Source organism: Agelaius tricolor, unplaced genomic scaffold (genome assembly GCF_023055355.1).
Source record: "Agelaius tricolor isolate 1412-34295 unplaced genomic scaffold, bAgeTri1.0.p SCAF_10, whole genome shotgun sequence".
In the NCBI taxonomy this organism is placed as follows: Eukaryota; Metazoa; Chordata; class Aves; order Passeriformes; family Icteridae; genus Agelaius; species Agelaius tricolor.
The window spans coordinates 13,653,494-13,673,074 of NW_027269270.1; the positions used below are offsets into that span (position 1 = coordinate 13,653,494).

The following is a 19,581-nucleotide window of genomic DNA, read 5'->3' on the forward strand; positions in this document are numbered from 1 at the left end:
TCTCAAGCCTCTGCCATTCTGAATTTTTAATATTTAGTTCATGTGCAAATAATGTGGATATATCTTTATAAAATTAAGCAGGGAAAAAAACCCCTATATGTGAAGGGTTTTGACAGCATGTCTCCATAGAATACACACTCATGATTGCTGGTGCTGTGCATGCATTGGGACAGGAGGCTCTGAAGTGAAAATAATGCTCTGCTACCCTGTCATTCCCTTGTGAGAGAGGTCTTTTATTTTTTGAAGAAACAAAATGGTAATTCTGAGGGGTTTTTAATAATTGTTGGCTTCTTTTTTATCATCCTTTCTACAATGATAGGGAATTATATTTTTGTTAGCTTGCATCACAGGTCTAGAACTTCAGTAGAAATACCTCTAGTGGTATTGAACCTGCTATTCCTTGACAAAATATTAAAATTCATTTCAATTTTGTTGCCATAGTCATTAAGACCTTTCTTTGAATGAAGATTTCGATGGATCACTCATATAAAATCCATCCCAGATATGACACTTCCTTTGCAATGCTCCATGTATTTATTAATTCTACAACCAATACAAGAGTTTTCTGTCCTTGTATACAGGCTTTACTGGAAGTAGTGAATGACCTCTTTGAGGAACAGACTGACCTAGAGAAAATTGTCAAGAAAATTATGCATCGGGCCCAGACTCTCCTGAAGTGTGAGCGGTGCTCAGTGTTACTTCTGGAAGACATTGACTCACCAGTAAGTAGAGTTGAATGCCATATGTAAGTACAGAACAGCAGGTGTTCTTCAGGGTGTTGTTCCTAAATGTAACTTAGGTATATACTGAAACTTTATCTACACCCCTGTTGTGTCTCTATCCCAGTAGGCTTATACTGTGATAGCAGTAAGCTTTTACATTGAGCAGGTGAAATGGAAATCCAACTTTCAGAATAATTGAAGTATTTTTGGTTTTTTGCAATTATTCTGTCTACTTGACCCATGAATAATTATTTCATTTGCAGAGTTCTGTTGAACAGATGGATGTAAACTGCATGAAAGTATTTGACAGTTTTGACAGGGTCTTTCACTGGGACTTTGCAGTAAACTATAGTCATAGGGTGTGAGAGCTTCTTAAAAAATATTTGAAGTTTTTATGAGTATTGTTATTAGTAATAAATTAAGTGGCTGCCTTTATATTGGTAGCTCCCTCCAGTGTTTTCAGGCTATTCAATTTAAGCTACCCTCCTTTCCACTGATTTGAGAAGTCGCTGAAGGATAAAACATTGTTTGTAATATCTCTTTTTCCCTACCCAATTATTATTTTTGTATTCACTGATTCTGCAGTTAATTATTTGTTGCTAGGCTTTGACAAGTCAGAGACAGAATCGTAAATTTGTTTGTATGGCAGAAAAAAATCCCCATTCTTTTCCTTGGAGGAAAGATATGATTCACATTTCATTTCAGTTAATAAAAATTAAGAACTTTCATTTGAGTATGCCCTAAATTATACCAGCTTTCCTAAAAGCAAGATCAAAGTTTTTATTTCACTTATGTTCTCTACTATAGAATTTTAATGTTTCTAGTTAATTTTCTCTTTCTAGGTTCCCCTAGCTACCCTCCTCCCCAATTTTATAATTACAATATATAGTTCTACTACATTCTTACGAAATGTCACTGTGTTTATAAGTATAATATGATTTTTATTTTTCACATAAATGTCCATTGTGTTAGGAAGTTGTGGGTGGCAGTTCATTTTTCTGCTCTTGGTACTATTTCTGCCTTTGAGCTTGGAGGGGCTTTTCCCAAACCACAAGCAATGAGTTCTTATTCCTCTAGACAAAATTGTGAAATATGGACAAAAATCTTAAACTTTTTCTAGATGGTCATAAATCTTAGGTTAACTTGGAGTATGAGAATAGCATCTTACCACCCACTTGGTAATTTTTACAAGTGGCAAAACAGTTATTTTCCTGACTTTCTCCTGTTTTGGAGGGTTAACATATATACCACAATAGATCTCCTTAGAGTAACCCAATGTCTAACCATGTCTAAAATACTGTCATTTGTACATTGGGCAGAAAGCTTTTATGATTCAGAAACAAAGTGAAGATGGGAACACATCCAAAAATAAGGCCTCTCTTCTGTCACTTTTTGCCACTCCTAAGATGTTTCACTTATGTGTTCCTGACACATATGTTCAAGTGTGATTGGCTGCAGTTAGTAATGCAAAGCTGCCTTTCTGTTTATTTTCCTATATTAAAAAAGTGAAGTTTGAGTAAAGCTCCACAATACGTGTCCCAAAAGCCTTTAAAGCGAAGCATATACACTTGTGGAAAAGAGTTTTCTGAGGGAATCTGAAGATATCATTTGATTTGATATTGATTTTTAGGGAACTGTGCACAGCGTGTATTTTAAACATGAATTCTCCATTGAGAGAATACAAATTTGTACCTTTATCCTAAGACTATAGTATAAAAATACAGTTTAAGCAGAGGAACCTTACATTACTGGTTTTTTAGATGTTTATTTATCTTAATAGCAATCTTAAGTTACTTCTTTTGTGACAGGTGGTGAAATTTACAAAATCTTTCGAATTGTTATCTCCAAAATGCAGTGCTGATACTGACAACAGGTTAGTGCTCATGTCTTCTGTGGTGATGGATAACTACATTTTTCACATCGTTTTAAGGTCTGCTTGGTCAAGATTTTATTTTCTTATGGAACTTTGTGTAGATTTGATTGAAGAGTGTGAGCCTCTGTTTTTTACTCAGACAAGACACCTGCTTGCTTCAAATGGAGGCTTGCTTGACTAAATATATGTGCCTATATTTTTTTTTGTATGTATGTTTGTGTGTGTATACATGCACTAATGTTCTATCAGTGTCTCAGGTAAGAAAGCAAGGGAAGACTGATTTTTTTATGGTTGAACTCATTGATAACATGAAATTGTTGTTTTGCTTGATTAATATAGAAGTAAAAATTACAAAATTATTTTAGATTGTTGATCTCTTACAAAATTGTTTTGTACAATTGTGTTGAGAGGTTTTCAGTAAAATTTTATTTCTGCTGTTGTCAAATTGGAAAGCCTAGAAACCGCAGAGCATATGTATTTCCTAGAAACTGTGCTCCTGTGACTAAATCTTGTTTGGGAGCCCAGTCAAAATGGAAGTATATGTTTTGCTTAGTAGGATCTGTAAACACTTATAAAGGGCCAATTTTAAGTAGCAAAAGAAAGATTTTTGTTCATGTGAGGTTGTTATATCAATCCCTGCAAGGTTACACCGCTGGTAGCAGTTCACATAAAATGTCCTATATACCAAATGAGGGGATGAGGATGCAGGACTATTGTGAGCACATTTCTTCCATCTTTCAGGGCTCAGTGTTTATCACACAGGTTTTATGCAGATTAATTCATACTGATTCTGAAGGAGAATTTTCCATATCAAATGGCTGTCATGGTGATAAACCTTTTCATGGATTGATTTCACATCATTAGAAATGGGTAGTGTTAGAAAATTTCTAAGATGTGCAAGCTCACATCAGAGTCCAGGGCCACATAGAAATATGGGTAGAAGCTATCTCCTTTCCATGTCCTGGTATGGGAATGATGAAGCAAATGGAAAACAAGCAATAAAAAAATAGGAAGATTTAAATATGATTAAATAATCTGTTGATTCATCTGGGAATCACAAGTTGCTTTTGACAAAGAGTTCTAGAGTAGCAGTTGGTCTTTCCTAGGGGGTGAAAATACATTTCTTTTATTCAGGGACAGGAGTATGAATCAAGGAATGTGGTTGTTATTCCTGTTTTTCTCAAACTTGATCAGTAGCCAGATTAGTCAAAACAATGTAGAGTGGTATCAAGATAACCAAGCTGGCTCATTTCTTGTTACCATAGTTATATTAGCATGTTGCCACAGCAGTTTGTAGTAGCCTGCTCTGCTTATAGTCAAGTCAAGAATATTTTAACTTTATTCCAAGACATGAATAAACACATAACCTGGTAGCTAGCCTTCATAAGATTCCTAAAGGTATATTTCTGTGCATTTTAACATAAAGATGTATCACTTTTTCTGTGATTATTTTTTCCTGTGGAAAGTGAAGTTGCTTTTACAAAGACCAAGGTTAGACTGGCAGATATGATGTCACATTTGGATCTAGCACAGGCACAGCTTGAGTTATTGGCACTATTGTGAAAAAATAAAGGTTATTTAGGATACAGAACAATGCCGCGAGCCCTTGACATTTGAGCATTTTCCTAGTGAGTTTTGCCCTTTTCATTCTGCATTCTGCAGCTGTAACTGATGTCAAGTCATGAGACTTTTCATGTGGGGAAAAGAAGATGAGTTTCTTCATCATTACAGCAGTTAAGAAAAACATTATTTCTTTGAAATTTTAGTTGAAATCCAGACATTTCAGGCTGAGAACAGTTCTCATTATGTTTTATCTAAATGAGAAAGAACGTCCTAAGACAATATTTCATGCATGCCCCAATATACTTTCTCACACAGTTTTAGAAGTTGGCTTTTCTTTTGCCTTCATAAATCTGCATGATGGCAGCTCACCTGTTAAATACCTAAATATCATAATAAATATTCAGACTTATTTTCTTTGCTGTTGTTTGCAAAGAAATGTCTTGCAAGGCCACACTTGCCTTTTTTTGTTCAGTTTCCAAGTTTTCATCACACACCACAATCAAGTTTCTTTATTATCCATACTAGCACACTGATGCTTTTGTTTTTCCCAGTGATTTTCTTCTTGAAGTACAAGTTTGCCAAGTCCCCTAAATTTTCTCTCCCTTTGAAAAAATATTACATAAATGTCAGAATCCTTGGGGGCTCAGTTCTGGTATGATCTAGATGAAGATGAGCCTGATGGAATGTGCTGTGAAGTGTGCCTTTCCTGCACAGAAGCAGCAGTTTTGGCAGATGAGATTCCATTTTAGCAGGTAGCTGAGATGACAGCTCTCTAACCTGGGTACCAGTGCTAGTGGACAAGTCTCCTGCCTGGGCCAGAGTATGAGTTGTGTGGGCAAAAATATCTGTGCTCCTTCCCACTTGGGCTGGTACAGAGGAAGGGCTGAAATCCCTCAACTGTTTTACTGCCCCTGGGATGATGTGCCTGTCTTCTGGAGTATGGGTGTAGAGTGCTTGCTAGGAATGGAGAGACCATAATAGAATCTGCTTTTAAAACTTAATTATGAATGTTATCTTGTTCCTTTTCCTGGAATTAATTTGCTGCTTAAAATGCTTGACACCTATATACAGTCCTGATGTATGTGTCTTACATGATAGTATCATTCAGATAAGTTATGGACTGGGAACTATGCATTCTAAATTAGATCTTTATCCTTAAAGATTTTTGCCTCTGAAGTATTTGAAACAAATTAAATTATGAATTAAATGTTAAATTATAAATGTGATTTTTTTACTTAGCTTAAAGCCCATTATATTTATGTAAAGGTCTCTGTCAAAGTGTACACATAACATTTATTACAGTCATTCAAAATTATTATCCCAAATGAAAGTGGATTCCTCTAGATTTCTGTAAATCATTATTATTTTTACTTATAGCCTTTTAAGAATATTACGTTTTCTTTTAGATGAGTGAAGTAGTTGAATTAGTCTCCAGAAAATCAATGCAGCCAACAAAAATCAATCCTTTCACTTTGATTGAGTCTTTCAAGGATTTTACTGTTCAGCCTGCTTTCATTCATGAGGAATGCTTCAAAGCCTCAAACTATTGTATTCTCCATAGCTTCTTAGTAACTTTTTTCTAAGAAATGTTTCTCAGGTGTTAAAAATTTACCAGTTTTTCTTTTTAAAACTAAGACAACAGGCATTTTTTTATTATTCAGTCATGAGTAGCCAGACATTGCCAATGTCAAGAACCTGCCTGAAGTAAGTCAAAGAGAACTTTCCTGCTGATTAGGTGAGGAATTTAAGGTCTGCTAAACACTGAGTTTTCTGAGAAGCTGCAGTGGACTGTGGTGAGTTGAGGCCATCATTTTACTGTCTTTTGCTCATTTAGTGATAGGTCTTGAGCCCCTCAGTAACCATGGCAGAAGCTCAACCAGGTAAAAAAAAGGAATCCTTCGTGTCTTGTGTGACTACTTGGATCTACCTGCTGCAATATACTTGCAGGATTGATTTAAGGCTTATTCAATGATCCCTTCTTCAGCCATTCAGATATGGCATTTCAGATGCCAAAATTTTTTCAAAAGTCATTTTGACAACAAAATTACTGAAAATAAAAATTGAAAATATCACAGATTATTAGATTAATTTAAAAATGCTTAAAAGTATATATTTTAGGTTACTCTACTGAAAATATTTTTTAGAACTGGTTGCTTTTCATGAGCAGTCCAGTATTCTACAGAAACTTAGAACACAGTCCACTGGTGATTCATAGGTAAAATCTATCAAATATTTTACTTACTTGAGACACCAATGCTGTTTTCAATAGAAAGAGTTATGTAAAGGAGAGAATTTTTGAGGTACCACTTCAATAATACCAAATTATTGTTCTATAGTTAATTTTTGGTAACTATTAATAATTGTGAATGGTTCTGCTGTTCCTATTAATGTGCATTTAAGACATGCTGGACTTGCAGTTAACGTTGACTCTCTACTTTTCTTCCCTTGCCCTGCATTTTGATAGTTTCAAAGACAGCGTGGAAAAATCATCTTATTCAGACTGGCTAATAAACAACAGCATTGCTGAACTCGTCGCCTCCACAGGTCTCCCAGTGAACATCAGTGATGCCTATCAGGACCCCCGCTTTGATGCTGAGGTGGGAGATTTTTACAAATGGAATTAATTATATATTACTTTTGAGCATCACAACTAATATAAAAATTTTGGTTTTATAGCCAAGTGGCTGTGAGACAAGTGAATATTTATTGAATTATTTTTTTCTATTCAGTAAGTTATCCTTCTGGTCTTCTGTAGTTTTATAATGCAAACACAGATCACTGAATTAGCATATTACTTTGAGTTGTTTGTCCATGATTCTTTTTTTTTCCTGTTTATAAGTGATTCCCCTACCAATTGCCTTGATACCTATGCAAACTGATTTTTATTGCTGAAAATTTGTTGGTGTTCAGTGTTAGCAGCACCAGCGTTGTTAGCTGTTGGGGTGACTGGGGCTGCACACAGACAGAATGTGAGCAGAGCTGGTATCCAGACAGACAAATGTTGTTTGTGATCTAACTTAGCCAACCAAGAGTTTAATTTGCTCAAATACACACTGGATTGGGTACTTCTTCAAGATACATTCACTCCCAATAAAAGTTGTTTGTGTATCTTAAGGTATTCATTTCCCATTAGAAAGGTGTAGATAAAAATGTAAGTATACTTAACATCTAAATAAATGTTAGAGGTGTATGGAAGGACAAAATCTTCACTGAATTCTAATCCAGCATTACTATGGAGGACTTGGCCAGCACTCGGACAGCACATTAATCACAGCCTTGGTCAGAAAGCCTCCTAAAATATATTGCTACAGTAAGTGTTCTTGGAAGTGTTTCATGTTGAGAGTTTGCTTGGTTCCAATTTTATTCCACGTGTCATTAAAGGGATTATCTCTCAAACCAGCAGAATTTTTTGAAACAAGAAAAAATAAAAGGGGCCTGCTGTAGAAGTATAAAAGAAAACTGCATTGATGTTAATCTGTTCAGAATTGCAAGTACAATTAATGCCTGGGGTGTTTAGATATGCTAACTTAAAGCATGCCAGTCCTTGATGTTTGCAATTGTACTTGTATTATATCATCTCCTGAATAATTCAGCTATCTCTTATTTGTTTCACAGTTAGTTCTTTCCAAGTTGGAGGCACTACCCAATATATATAAAGAAAATGATACAAAGGGCAATAATAATTTTCTTTTGATGGGTTCCTATGAAAATTTAATTCTTAAATTCAGTCTTTCTACTCAATTATTTCTATAGACAAGAGTATTAAGAGGAACATAGTATCCCTTATTACTTAGATAGAATCAAACATGTATTTGTAGTTATGAACAGAAATTCTCTGTTCTCTGCTTCAGTTGAAAATCATCTCTTATTTTTTTCTCAGAACACTACTTCTCATCTGCAAATGTTGATGCTCAATTTTCAACTCATTCATCAAGAATTTAATGCAAAAGTATTTTGCAGTTCATTTCAAGACATACATTTTAATCAACTATTGCCCCATTCCCATGGATTTTAGGTGGCACTCCACACCAGTTTCAGTGATGAGTTCTGAGTATGTACAAATAGGCAGTAATCTAATTAAAACCTGAGTTATATCTTTTGCTAGCTAGGACATCACAGTGATTCCATCCTGCTTCCCATATATGAATTAATGCTGGTCTTTTAGTTCTCTTCTATTAAACACTGCCTGTAGCAGTGGCAGTTTTAGTAAGAGACCATCTCCTGATCTTCTCTGAGTGGACCCATTCTGCTCTCTGATCTCTTTTGAAAAACTGTTTTCTGTTCACATTTCAATGCAGTGACACTAAAGAATAATGTTACTAATTGTAGAAAAAAAGAGAATCAGTGAAATTTGAAATAAATTGTGAAGTTGTATACTGTATTAGCTAGAAAACAATAAATGAGGCAGTAAATTGTCATTGGAACAAAAGGACCATTTATCTCAAATCTAGGGTTTGGCTCCATCCTTACATTTTTTACTAACTTGCACTTCTGCACAATTCCCTACTTACTCTCACCTTTCTTCTGAAAATGTGTATTTCCTGTAAGCCTCCTTCTACAGCTGCCTTGCTAAGTCCAATTTCAGTTTGACAGCTGGGAAGGGTACTTCTAAGGCAAACTTGTTCAGTGAAAGTTATCTCTACTAATCCACCAGTGTAAGTAATCCAAAATTTGTCTGGATATTGGCTCAATTATAGTTTGTCTTTAGTGCCAAATCAGAGTCAAATAGTGCAAGCTTAATGTGCCAAAGATGCTAATGTTTTTATATTCTTTGGCAATTTTTAAAATAATCCTTTTGACTTTTGGTTACTGCGGATGAAGTTTCAGCAGATTTTTTTTTTTCTGAGAGCTGATTCATATGAAATGACATTTATAATGTAAACTTACTCCTTGACATTTCTATTACTATGATTTTAAAAAATGAAAACAGCACCACTAATGGAAGCTCTCATTTCTACATTTTAGGCTGACCAAATTTCTGGCTTTCACATAAGATCTGTTCTTTGTGTTCCAATATGGAACAGCACCCACCAAATAATTGGTAAGACTTCCTTCATGGCTGCATAATTTTTGTGCTAATGTAAATTTAGTTTTATCTTTTTAATTCTGTGTTCCTTTACCTTCTTTTTCCCAGCTGAAGATTGTTAAGTTACAGTACCTAGGATGCATGCTAAGTATCCAAGAAGGGATGTTTTGACTTGGATACTTTATGGACTTTTTCAGCTTTCCAGCCGTGTTGTTATTAAGTTATATATTGTACTCAACTTTAATAAGATGAAAACAGTAATTCTAACCATATTAGTGAAAAATGTTTTATATGCATTTATGATTTCCTTGGGTCTCCTTCTTTAGTACATGGGCAACTGTCTGCAGTAAAGCTAAGTGTTCATTTCCCTCTAATGATAAACTCTGGGTGCAGTCAGGGAAGATTTGCTGGGGGGGCTTGGCAGTGGTCGGAGTTGCCTGTTGCAGTGGTGGTTGCTGGATCAGGATGTGACAGAGTTTCAGAGGATCTTTGATAGGATTCTTTGCAGCTATGCTACACCAGCAGTTGGCCCTGTGTTATTACCTGCTTTTGGCACAAAAAGGACTGCTTGTAAATAACAGTGCCAGATTCCTCTGCTAATGCTCCTCAGAACTGACGTCAAAGCAATCACAATTTATACTGGCAGGGCAAGAGTAGATGCCTGTGCCTTGTGGCTGCCAGGGAGAGCTGAGATCAGAAGTGCATTGCTGAAGGCACTTGGTGTCATGCAGGCTCTTTGAGCTTCTTTAGCAGAGGTGACGTGGGAGTTGTGCCTTTAAAAACATGTCTTGTTTTTTGTTGTGAACTGTACCTTATCTTCAAGAATGAGAAATAATTTGAACTCTTATCAGTGGATTACTCTTACAGTATTTTTCTAAGGACTTATTGTACCTAAATGAAATAGAAATGTTTGTTGTAGAAATCAGCATTAGTTTGGAAAATGCATTTTTTCATTGACTGAGTAAATTAATGAACCACTCATGAGTATAAAAGGGTTTATATACCCAGGTGATGCTAAACTAAGTGAGATTTTAGGGATGAAAGTACTGATTTAGTAAATTGTATTTGTAACTCCAAATTTTTTAGGACAACTTATGTGATTGCTGTTAGCAAAGTGAAGCAAAGTGATCAAGATCTTTCTCAAATAGATCTTTAACCTTTTGTGAAAAGCACTGTGAGTAACTTTTAGATTTGCAGTATTATACTTAGAGAGTAAAGCATAACAGCTGAAAGTGCAAGTATCAAAACAATCAAATTATTGCACATCTGTGTCTAATTATTTTCAGAATAAATATTTGCATTTTGCTTTTCAGTTTGAAATATGTGGTTTACATTTTACCAATGAATAAAACATTCTGCATTGTGCATTAATGAATGAAGATTATAACACATATTAATTCTTTCTAAAGGGGTAGCTCAAGTGTTGAACAGGCTTGATGGGAAATCCTTTGACGACGCTGACCAGCGACTGTTTGAAGTAAGAGACATTCAGTTCAGCATTAACATACATTTCAGTGGCATTTGGTATTTCTCAGTAATCTGCTTCAGTCCACTCCAGGGATGGGGAGAGAATATCTTGTCTATATTCGCAGTTTGACATTAATTCTCAGAAATCCTCACTTAGAAGGTGGCATCCTAATTAAAACAAGTTTCTGGCATCTAATCTCTCATCTGGAGGCCAGTGACTCACCTGCATTCTTAAAATAACCTGTTTAAACATGATTATTCCTAATATTTCAATGTAATTTCTTTTAATGATTAAGCCAGTGTTCATCTTTGTGCTTGTATTATAACTGATTCATAATTGACTCTCTTTTCTCTCTTTTTAAATTTTAGGCTTTTGTTATTTTTTGCGGCCTGGGTATCAACAACACAATTATGTATGACCAAGTGAAGAAATCCTGGGCAAAACAATCCGTGGCTCTTGATGTATGTGTACATCTTTGTGAAACCTTTTCTTGCTCCTAACTCTCACATGTAAAGAAGCCCACTATATTTTTAAAAACTATGATTATTTAAGCTTCTCTAACAAAATTCAACAATGTAGCACAGTGGTCTATTATATATCTGGAGATTTTAAACATTATCACATTAAAAATAATCTTGGTGAGAAAAAAGCCAGGAGTTTTGAGGATAGCTTAAGAAATTTACATTATTCCTACTATAACAATAATTAAGAGCAGTTTGAATGAAATTTCAGATCTCTCAAAAAAAGCATTATGCAAGACTGATTAATCTTAAAACATTGCTCTGAGGAAAGGGTAACATCACTAAGATATTGGTATTGTTTTATATTTCACATGTGACAAGAGAAGAAAATAATCTAGTTATGTCTGATATGTGCACCTTTTACCTGTGTAATTCCTTTGAGTTTCTCCAGTACTCACCATTACAATACGAACCACAAAAATAACATTGACCTCAATGAGATATGAAATTCTTTCTATTAAAAGAAAAATCAAACCCAACTGAATTCCTGTAAAGAGGCTTTTTTTTTTTCTTTGCTTTGGGGTTTGAGATATTTCTCTGCATAGTGGGGTTGCATCCTGTGCTGCACACAGGCCTGTTAAGCTTTCCAAAGTCAGTAAGGCTGTTGGTGTTAGAAATCCTAAGCACAAGCGGCTTTCTTTATTATTTGTATATATCTACCCATGTAGGAGGAAAAGTTAAAAACTTACCTTTTCATGCCTCCTGCAAGAATCCTTATACTTTACATGTCATTGTCATGGATAAGTCTTCATATGTCCCAGATATTTGTGGAATATGACACCTAAGAATGAGTGCTCCTCCTGGCAAGAAAAGCAAGCAGAAATAGATGTCACACACAGATATATAAGGATGAAACTTCACATAGAAGTTTATTTGCTACTGAAATAAAAGAAAACTAAATATTTTTAGTTTAAAATACAGCTTCTTTCTTTGATCTAAAAAAGGACTAATAACCATATAGCTTATATGTAGAGTATAGATTTAATAAATAGCCATTAATCTTCAATTAAGAGTAATTATTTCTATAAATGGGCAACAGCTCTTGATTATATTTACATAAAGTGATGGAAGATGCAGGAGAAAAGTACTGAACACTAGAATGGTATGAGATGAAGGACTGTGGATTTTCACTAATAGAATACTTCGTTAGTATTTATGTGTTTAGCTAAAATGGCAATAAAAGGCACTTGAAAATTACATTGATATCAGATGTAAAATAAATGAACTTGTTATATATCATAATAAGATTCTTATTATGATTCCATATATGCTGATACAGGTTTTCATACAATATTCTGATAAGAGTGACTAATAAATAGAAGAGCAAAACATAAATTATCAGGAAAGTTTGCCATGATTCAAAGCCAGGCTAAATACTTTTTTTTATACTATGGACACTAAATTTGCAAATTTATTTAAAGATTAGAATAATAAATACTTAGGAAGACTGTTAAAACCTAAAGAGATATAATGAATACAGATCAAGGAGAATTTGGTTGTTAAGTGTAATCTGTCATAGCATAAGATATAATTTGACTAATCTTACCAGTTTCTAAGAGAAGTTGCAGAATGGTTGGACAGAAAAATAGATACTATTTGAGAAAGGACATGATGTACAGAACAAATGAGTTTATGGTTTTTATTTATTATTTTATAGTGCAGGAATGAATTCCTGTTACTGTAAAAGGTGGCATCCCTAAAACTGAGAAGAGTAAAAATGTCTTGGGACTTAGTGCCACAAGGCGTTGCAAATCAACAAGCCATGCGACACAGTTTAGGTGTTTGTATGAATAACAGAGACATTCATAGATGAAAATTATTTCCAAGTGAGAAGCCTGTATCAAAGCTGTAGCACATCAGCAGGTCAGGTGTTGCATGTGGGGAAGAACCTGTCCTTGCTGGGAGTGCTCTGGCTCTGGGAGCTCCCTCACAAGAGCAGGTGTGCAGTACTTTGTACATTTTATTTGATGCTGCTCTCTGCAGAATGGTATTGAAGAGAATGTCAGACACACCACAGAGGTGCTGATATTTGGATGCAGCGATGTGCCACTAGTATAGGCATTAAAGCTTTTCAGTACAGGAAAAGGCATTATTAAAAGTCCATAAATCTACTGTTATTTTTACATTAAATTCTTTCTCTTTTGATGCAGAACTTCAGGAGAACAATGTAGGAATCCTTATAATATTAAATTACTTACTGTTCATTATTCCCTATAAAATTCCCTGCAGTATAACTGCCAAATGTATGCCTGATAACCTGTAATTAGCTATTACATGCTGTCAATCAGAACAGAATTATCACACAAATGCTAATAAAATTTGCTTTAAACATAACTGATTAGACTGCAGTACAGAGCCCTGATATTGCTACTTAACAAGTGTACAAAAATGTTTTTTCTCTTTTGTTCTGGGGCAGGTGTTGTCTTATCATGCAACATGTTCGAAGGCAGAAGTTGATAAATTCAAGGTAAGATTTAAGTTTTTGATATACTAATTTCTGAAACTATAACTGTAAATTCATATTTGTCTTCACTATCTGAGAGAAGCTTTACATCATAAGCAGAAAATCTTAATTAAAAATTATTTACAATGTATATATTACATGTAAGGCTGTTATGCAGGAAAGGTGGATAAAGGACAAAGAGGATAAAGAGCTGCAGTGCACAGCAGCGAAGTCCCATTGTCCCAGCACCAGCTACTGGAACTGCATGTCATTGTGGGTTTGGTGGCCTCCTAAGCAGAAACCATCACAGGGAAGTCATACCACGTAGGAGATGAGAGGGAGACTACAGAAAAAGAAAGGAACTTGAGACTTTACATGCTTACAGCTTGGAAGCTGCCCTATGTTTGCTAAAAAAGTGGAGCATTCACTATCCAGATTATGCATAGGCTCAGAAGGCTGGACAGGAAGGTGAGGGATCTTCGAACTCTTGTAAGCACCCTTGGCAGAATGTGAAAGTGATGTGTTCTGAGTATAGCATTGGTAGGGACCAGTAATTACATGTTCTCACTGAATCCTGCCTTGCCTTGGGCTAGAAAGTAGGGGGAGCAGTGCCCTTGATCTTTCATCACTGCCAGCACTCCAGTGCTGCTTTTGTGATAGACTATTTCTCTTTTCCTGCTTGGGGAGGCACTTGGGAAATTTGGTGATGCTTCCCTTGGCTAAGAGGAGGCAATGCTGGTAGAGGGCTCCTCAAAGCTCCCATGGGAGACTCCCATGGTGGGTATCACTGTTGGTCTCCTGGACACACAGTGCATCAGAGACTGTAGTGAGGTCTAGGAAGGAGATCTGGACTGCCGTGACCCATTGCACATTGCTGGCACTCCCTGCTCTGGAGCTCTGGCATCTGTCTAGCTGAAAAATAGCTGTTGGGTGCTTATTTTGACACTTGGCTGTCAGGCTGCAACCTGCTTTCTGCACCACACATAGAGCTGATCCTGCTGAGTGATCTGGGCTGAGGAAGGGCAGCTTTTGCTAGTTAATGAGTTTGTAGATTATTGCCCAGATGATGGCTGTGCCTGGTATCTGTATTGATACCTGGTGATAAGGGTGTAATACTCTCCCTCCACTGTAATTACTGGTACAATTACCCACACTTGTGTATGCTTAAGATGAGATTACTGAAGTATTTCTGGAATCAGCATACTTGAAGATCATGCAACACTACAGGAAGTACTTTTGTGTGTGCAATAATTGTATTTAGTGTTCGGCAAAAAGAACTGAACACTTTTGAGAAAGAGGAAAGAAAGGGGTAAAGGACCATCAATTTTCTGTTTTGCTTTTATATTTCAATTTACCTTAGACTACACATCTGTAATATAGTTTCTATGACTCTCAGGATTCCATCAGTATCTTTGTATGTACAAGAGGGCCATACTTGATTTCTGCCAGCCATTGAAAGATAACTCTCCTTCATAGCCTCTGTAGTTGAAATAACAGCCTGCTATGTTACTCTTTGGACACAGATGCTCATGTGATAAGAAGCTATTCTACTTGTTTTCCCAGGTGACTTCATGACAAAGACATCTCTTTTCATTATCCATTTACCTTGAAGGCATGCAACTATCCATTTAATGGCTAATAATAATGTAAAAGGAAATGAAAAGCACTTATTCAGTAATAATTCCAAAAGATATCACTCCAAAAGACGTGTCATATAAAGAACATAGGTGAGAAAATAAGGAACATAACCAAGCTATGCCTAAAGTAAGTTAGGCTATTCTTCAAGTAAAATTGTCACTTCTCTATGTCTATATCCAGTTGTCTCACTTAATTCCTGACAAAATGTCTCTGAAGTAGTTTTTGTTAATGCTTTTGCACCACTGGATGTAAGCAAAACAAAAGAACAAAAACCCAGAGACAACCAGCATGTCTTGTGGGCCTGTGACACGGAGCTCATCTCAGAGAGGCCCATCCATCTGGGGGATGAAATTGCTCCCATCTCCCTGCTTACAGCTGGCCTCCCTGCTGCGGTCTCCCAAGGCATCCTACCCTGAAATCACTGCTCTTTTCCCTGTTTGTTATATTGTTATATTTTGTTTAAGCCCTTTGTTATATTAGGATCATCTTCTAGACTTGACTGGCTAATAAACTATCCTTCCCTCTGGGGGTGTTTGGGGCTAAATGTGTCCCCTCTCTCTGTGGTGATTTATTGGCAGGTGTCAGAGCAAATGTCTGTTCTGATTTACACGATGTCCTGGTGCAGTCAGAGCAGAGACACACACACCACAGAAACATCGAAATGAGAGTGATTCCAGGAGATCACTATTGGCTCCTGACTGACACCCAGCAGTAATTAAGGACTTTGCAGTGGCAATACACTGGATTTGACAACTTCTTAACTGTAACTGGATCGCAGGATCTTGGAAATAATTACATGCTCTTGTAGTACAAGATTTTCTTTCCCTCTTTTTAATCTCACTTTTTATAGTTTTCATAAAATGTTTTTCCATTAATTTTTATTTGCACAGGATCTTGAGAATATTCTGATAAAAAGTGAAAAATTACAAGTGTACTTAAAGTTTATTTTTCCTCTGGCTTTTACTAGTGAATTATTTTATTGCATTATAAAAAGCCCAGCAAGAGTAGCTAAAGTTGATTTTTTTTACCTGAAATTTCATCATTAATTTCTTACTGTCAGTGGATGAATTCACAAACACACAAATTCACAAATATAGCCATCTTTTTAATAATTAAACATAATCACTGTGACCAAGTTCTGTAAAATAAATAACATTTATTTCTGGTTTTTGTAATCCCATCTAAGAATTAGTGAAGAAAACCCCACCTTAATAAGAAACCCTTAAGATATTAAGCCTTTCTCCAGATGTTTGTCTGGGAAAAAGTGCAAAGCACTATTGCTGGTGGAGCTGGAAAAATACAGAGGAAGTTCACAGTATGCAACAATAAAACATGAGTGTATGAAAATAGACCATGCCATACAATTGGATACTAAATATTTTTAGATTTTTTTTAATTTTCAGGTTTAGATTATTATAGCTTCAAAAAAGATATAAATTAAATATACTGCTAAATTCACACAAACTGCATAATATTTTTTTAGGTTTTCTGATATGTGCCACATTACTGTGGTTTCTGATACCATTCTTCCAGGTACAGGAAGAAAAACTAAACTTTACTTTTCATGGGCATTTGCAAGCAAAACAAAAGAAACATCACCTAGAGTGCAATTTTTTTCTGAGAATGTCTGAAGTCTTCAGCCTGGTTTATCACAATGCTTCTCCTCTCTTGCATCTACATAACTATGCTAAATTCAAACTGAATTTTGGCAGGATAAGCTAAAGCAATGCACCATTGAATCATATCCACATCAATATCAATTTTATTAATTAATGCATAAGAACTTAGAAGAAGTTAGAAATAGCTGTGATTTTAAAAACTGTGGCAACTTACTTCTCCCTTGTATTTTAGACTTAAAAGACTATTGTGTCATTTCTGCTGTGTACTAGGGCTAGTGCTATAAACATTTGTGTCATTGGAACAGACAAGGCACTTGAGATCTGATTAATCTGAGATTGAAGCTATTCTGTAGCAGCCTATAGCAAGCCTGTGCCAGGTTTTTTCTTACTGAAATTCAGGTTCTGCAAGCCTAAATATAGTTATGTGTTAGACAAATATAGATACATGAGTAAAGAACGGAGAATTGTGTTCAGGACAGGATATTTATAGCAAGAGTTACTGATTTATGAGACAGTGATGAACAAGTCCCATGACTTAGCAAGCAGCCCCACAAAACACACACCTCCTTTAAATTTCACCAATGTAGTTTCCAAAGAGAATATGTAAACGCTGTCCTATTATGGGAAATGTACAAGAAGCTATTTTTAAGAAGCAAGCCTAATTGCGCAGCTGTCAATGGCATAAGCCAGATCAATATTTAATGACTATGATGCATTATTTATAGCCCTGGGAGAGATTCCCTTTTTTAGGTCAAACAGCACACAGGAGAGATGCACAATGGAAAATAATGTATCACCTGCTTTACAGAATCTTCAGTTCAAAATGTAGCATGAATAACAATAACAATTTCTGCATTTCTCAGTTTTGTAGCCTTCTTGACGTGTGGCTATTTAAGATCTACCTTCACATAGGGAGGTTTTTGCGTCTTTCTTAAAAACACTCCTTTAACTACACAATGATGAAAAAAGTTTTAACCAAAAAAAAAAAAAGAAACAACTTTTAAGACTGCTACTGTATATGACAATGTAAATGGTTGAATCCACGAAAGATGATGGATCTATGTGATTTTGATATTTGGAGTGAGTTATGTATGATTTAACATTTGTTATTCGTGCCTTATGCACCCTTAAATGTATAACGATGGGCAGCACAATGAGAACAAATGAAATTTTTGTACTGGTTTTATCTTCAACATTTGAAACAATAGAGAAAGCATTCCTTGGCTATGTTATTCTCTACTGTGATGTCATCTTTCACTTTAGAACTACTTTTACTACTTTTTTATACGCTTGTAACTAAATAATTTTAGTAGTTTAAAATAATTACTTCATAGTCTTCCTCAGTAACTAAACTTCAGAAAGGCAATCTGGCCTTGGTTTTGGAGCATGTATGAAACATTGCCAGAGAATTCAGGGGGTTATGCATTGTTGCTTTTTATGGCACTGCTGTGTCAATCAGTTTGGTACCCTGTGTTCCCCTTCATGTGTGGGGAAACACGAAGCTCTTCACATGCTGCAGGATTTGCCAGATTGGCCTCCAAGGCTGCTCACACTCACTTCTCTTTGGCTGGCACTGAGCTTTTCCATAGTGCTATTCCAGCTGCTCAGGTTCCACTGAGAATAGCAACAATAGGAAAAAAATAAAGAAAAAATTTGAGAGTAACCAGGGCTTAAGTGTTAATATTGAATTGTGTTCCCTTTTCCCCTTTTGAGAAAGGTACATGATCGCAAGATGTAAAACACAGTTAATTTCTCTGCTTTTCCACATCCACTGCCCACGTAAGACAAGAACTAAAGCACTGTGTTAAGAGTTTCATAGTTCATCAAACCAAGGTCTTCTTTGTATTACATTATTTAATACGCTTTGACATATGCCCATGTCTTCAGTTGTCATGGAAACAAGAAGTCAAGAACACATTTGCAATGTGTTACACTGAAAATTATAAACAATGATAAAATAAAATACTGAGTGTTTATACTAGATTCTGAAAGGTGAGGCTGTCATCTGACTTCAGACAAGTGCTCTGTAGTTCCATTTTTTTCCAATTTCAGTGAACAGGGAATGGCTTGGAGAAGTGGAGTATGGAAAGATTGTTCATGGTGTTTTCTCATAAAATGTCTGGATTTAGAGACATCAAATGAAATTAGGGTGGAGATTATAATCTAATTCAAAATCTCTCTTCAGCAAACTTGTAGTTAAACTACATGACCTATCAGTGTAGATAGAGTTAAATGTGTTAAAATGAGGAATTGGCAGAAGGAAAAGACAAATTGAGACTGATCTTCTCTGGGTCAGGGAACTCCAATGTGCAGCTCACCAAAGCAGAAAGGAGCACACCAGGGGGGTATGTTTTTTCAGTTCAAATAATATTACCTTTTTTTTTTTTTGCTTATTTTCTTTCAGGAAGTGTTTTATGAGAAATAAAGATTGTTGGATGAATTTTGCATGTCACAGACATGAGAGGCACCTTTCAGGAGTTACTGCTGGAGCTGTCCTGCTAGACTGGTGCCATACTACTGTGCCTACCCTAATTCAAGGAATAGTAATTGAAAAAGCTAGTGGGAATTCTGAATTTGGTTTCAGAAACTTAAACATTCAGTTTTATTAAAATTTCAGCATTTGAGTTTATTGACTTCATAGGGAATCGAGATTACACTGCTGCAAAATATCACAGAGGGGACTCCTCTTGTAAAATTTCTAAAATGGC

At 35.7% G+C, this 19,581-nt stretch overlaps 1 protein-coding gene and 1 long non-coding RNA gene across 3 annotated transcripts in view; one reads left to right on the forward strand and one right to left on the reverse strand.

Moving 5' to 3' along the window:
- Positions 1–19,581, forward strand: part of PDE11A (phosphodiesterase 11A) — a 109,516-nt gene that overhangs the window by 41,393 nt on the left and 48,542 nt on the right. For both annotated transcript variants that reach the window (XM_071434844.1, XM_071434845.1), the window contains exons 4-10: positions 582–722; positions 2,531–2,595; positions 6,623–6,755; positions 9,124–9,199; positions 10,594–10,661; positions 11,021–11,113; positions 13,590–13,640. In XM_071434844.1, the coding sequence (XP_071290945.1) occupies positions 582–722; positions 2,531–2,595; positions 6,623–6,755; positions 9,124–9,199; positions 10,594–10,661; positions 11,021–11,113; positions 13,590–13,640 (627 nt within the window). The remainder of the gene's footprint in view (positions 1–581; positions 723–2,530; positions 2,596–6,622; positions 6,756–9,123; positions 9,200–10,593; positions 10,662–11,020; positions 11,114–13,589; positions 13,641–19,581) is intronic.
- The window catches only part of LOC139593651 (uncharacterized), a 103,571-nt gene that overhangs the window by 31,151 nt on the left and 52,839 nt on the right, over positions 1–19,581 (reverse strand). The window contains exon 2 of the long non-coding RNA XR_011680361.1: positions 11,863–11,973. This is a non-coding gene — a long non-coding RNA (uncharacterized lncRNA). The remainder of the gene's footprint in view (positions 1–11,862; positions 11,974–19,581) is intronic.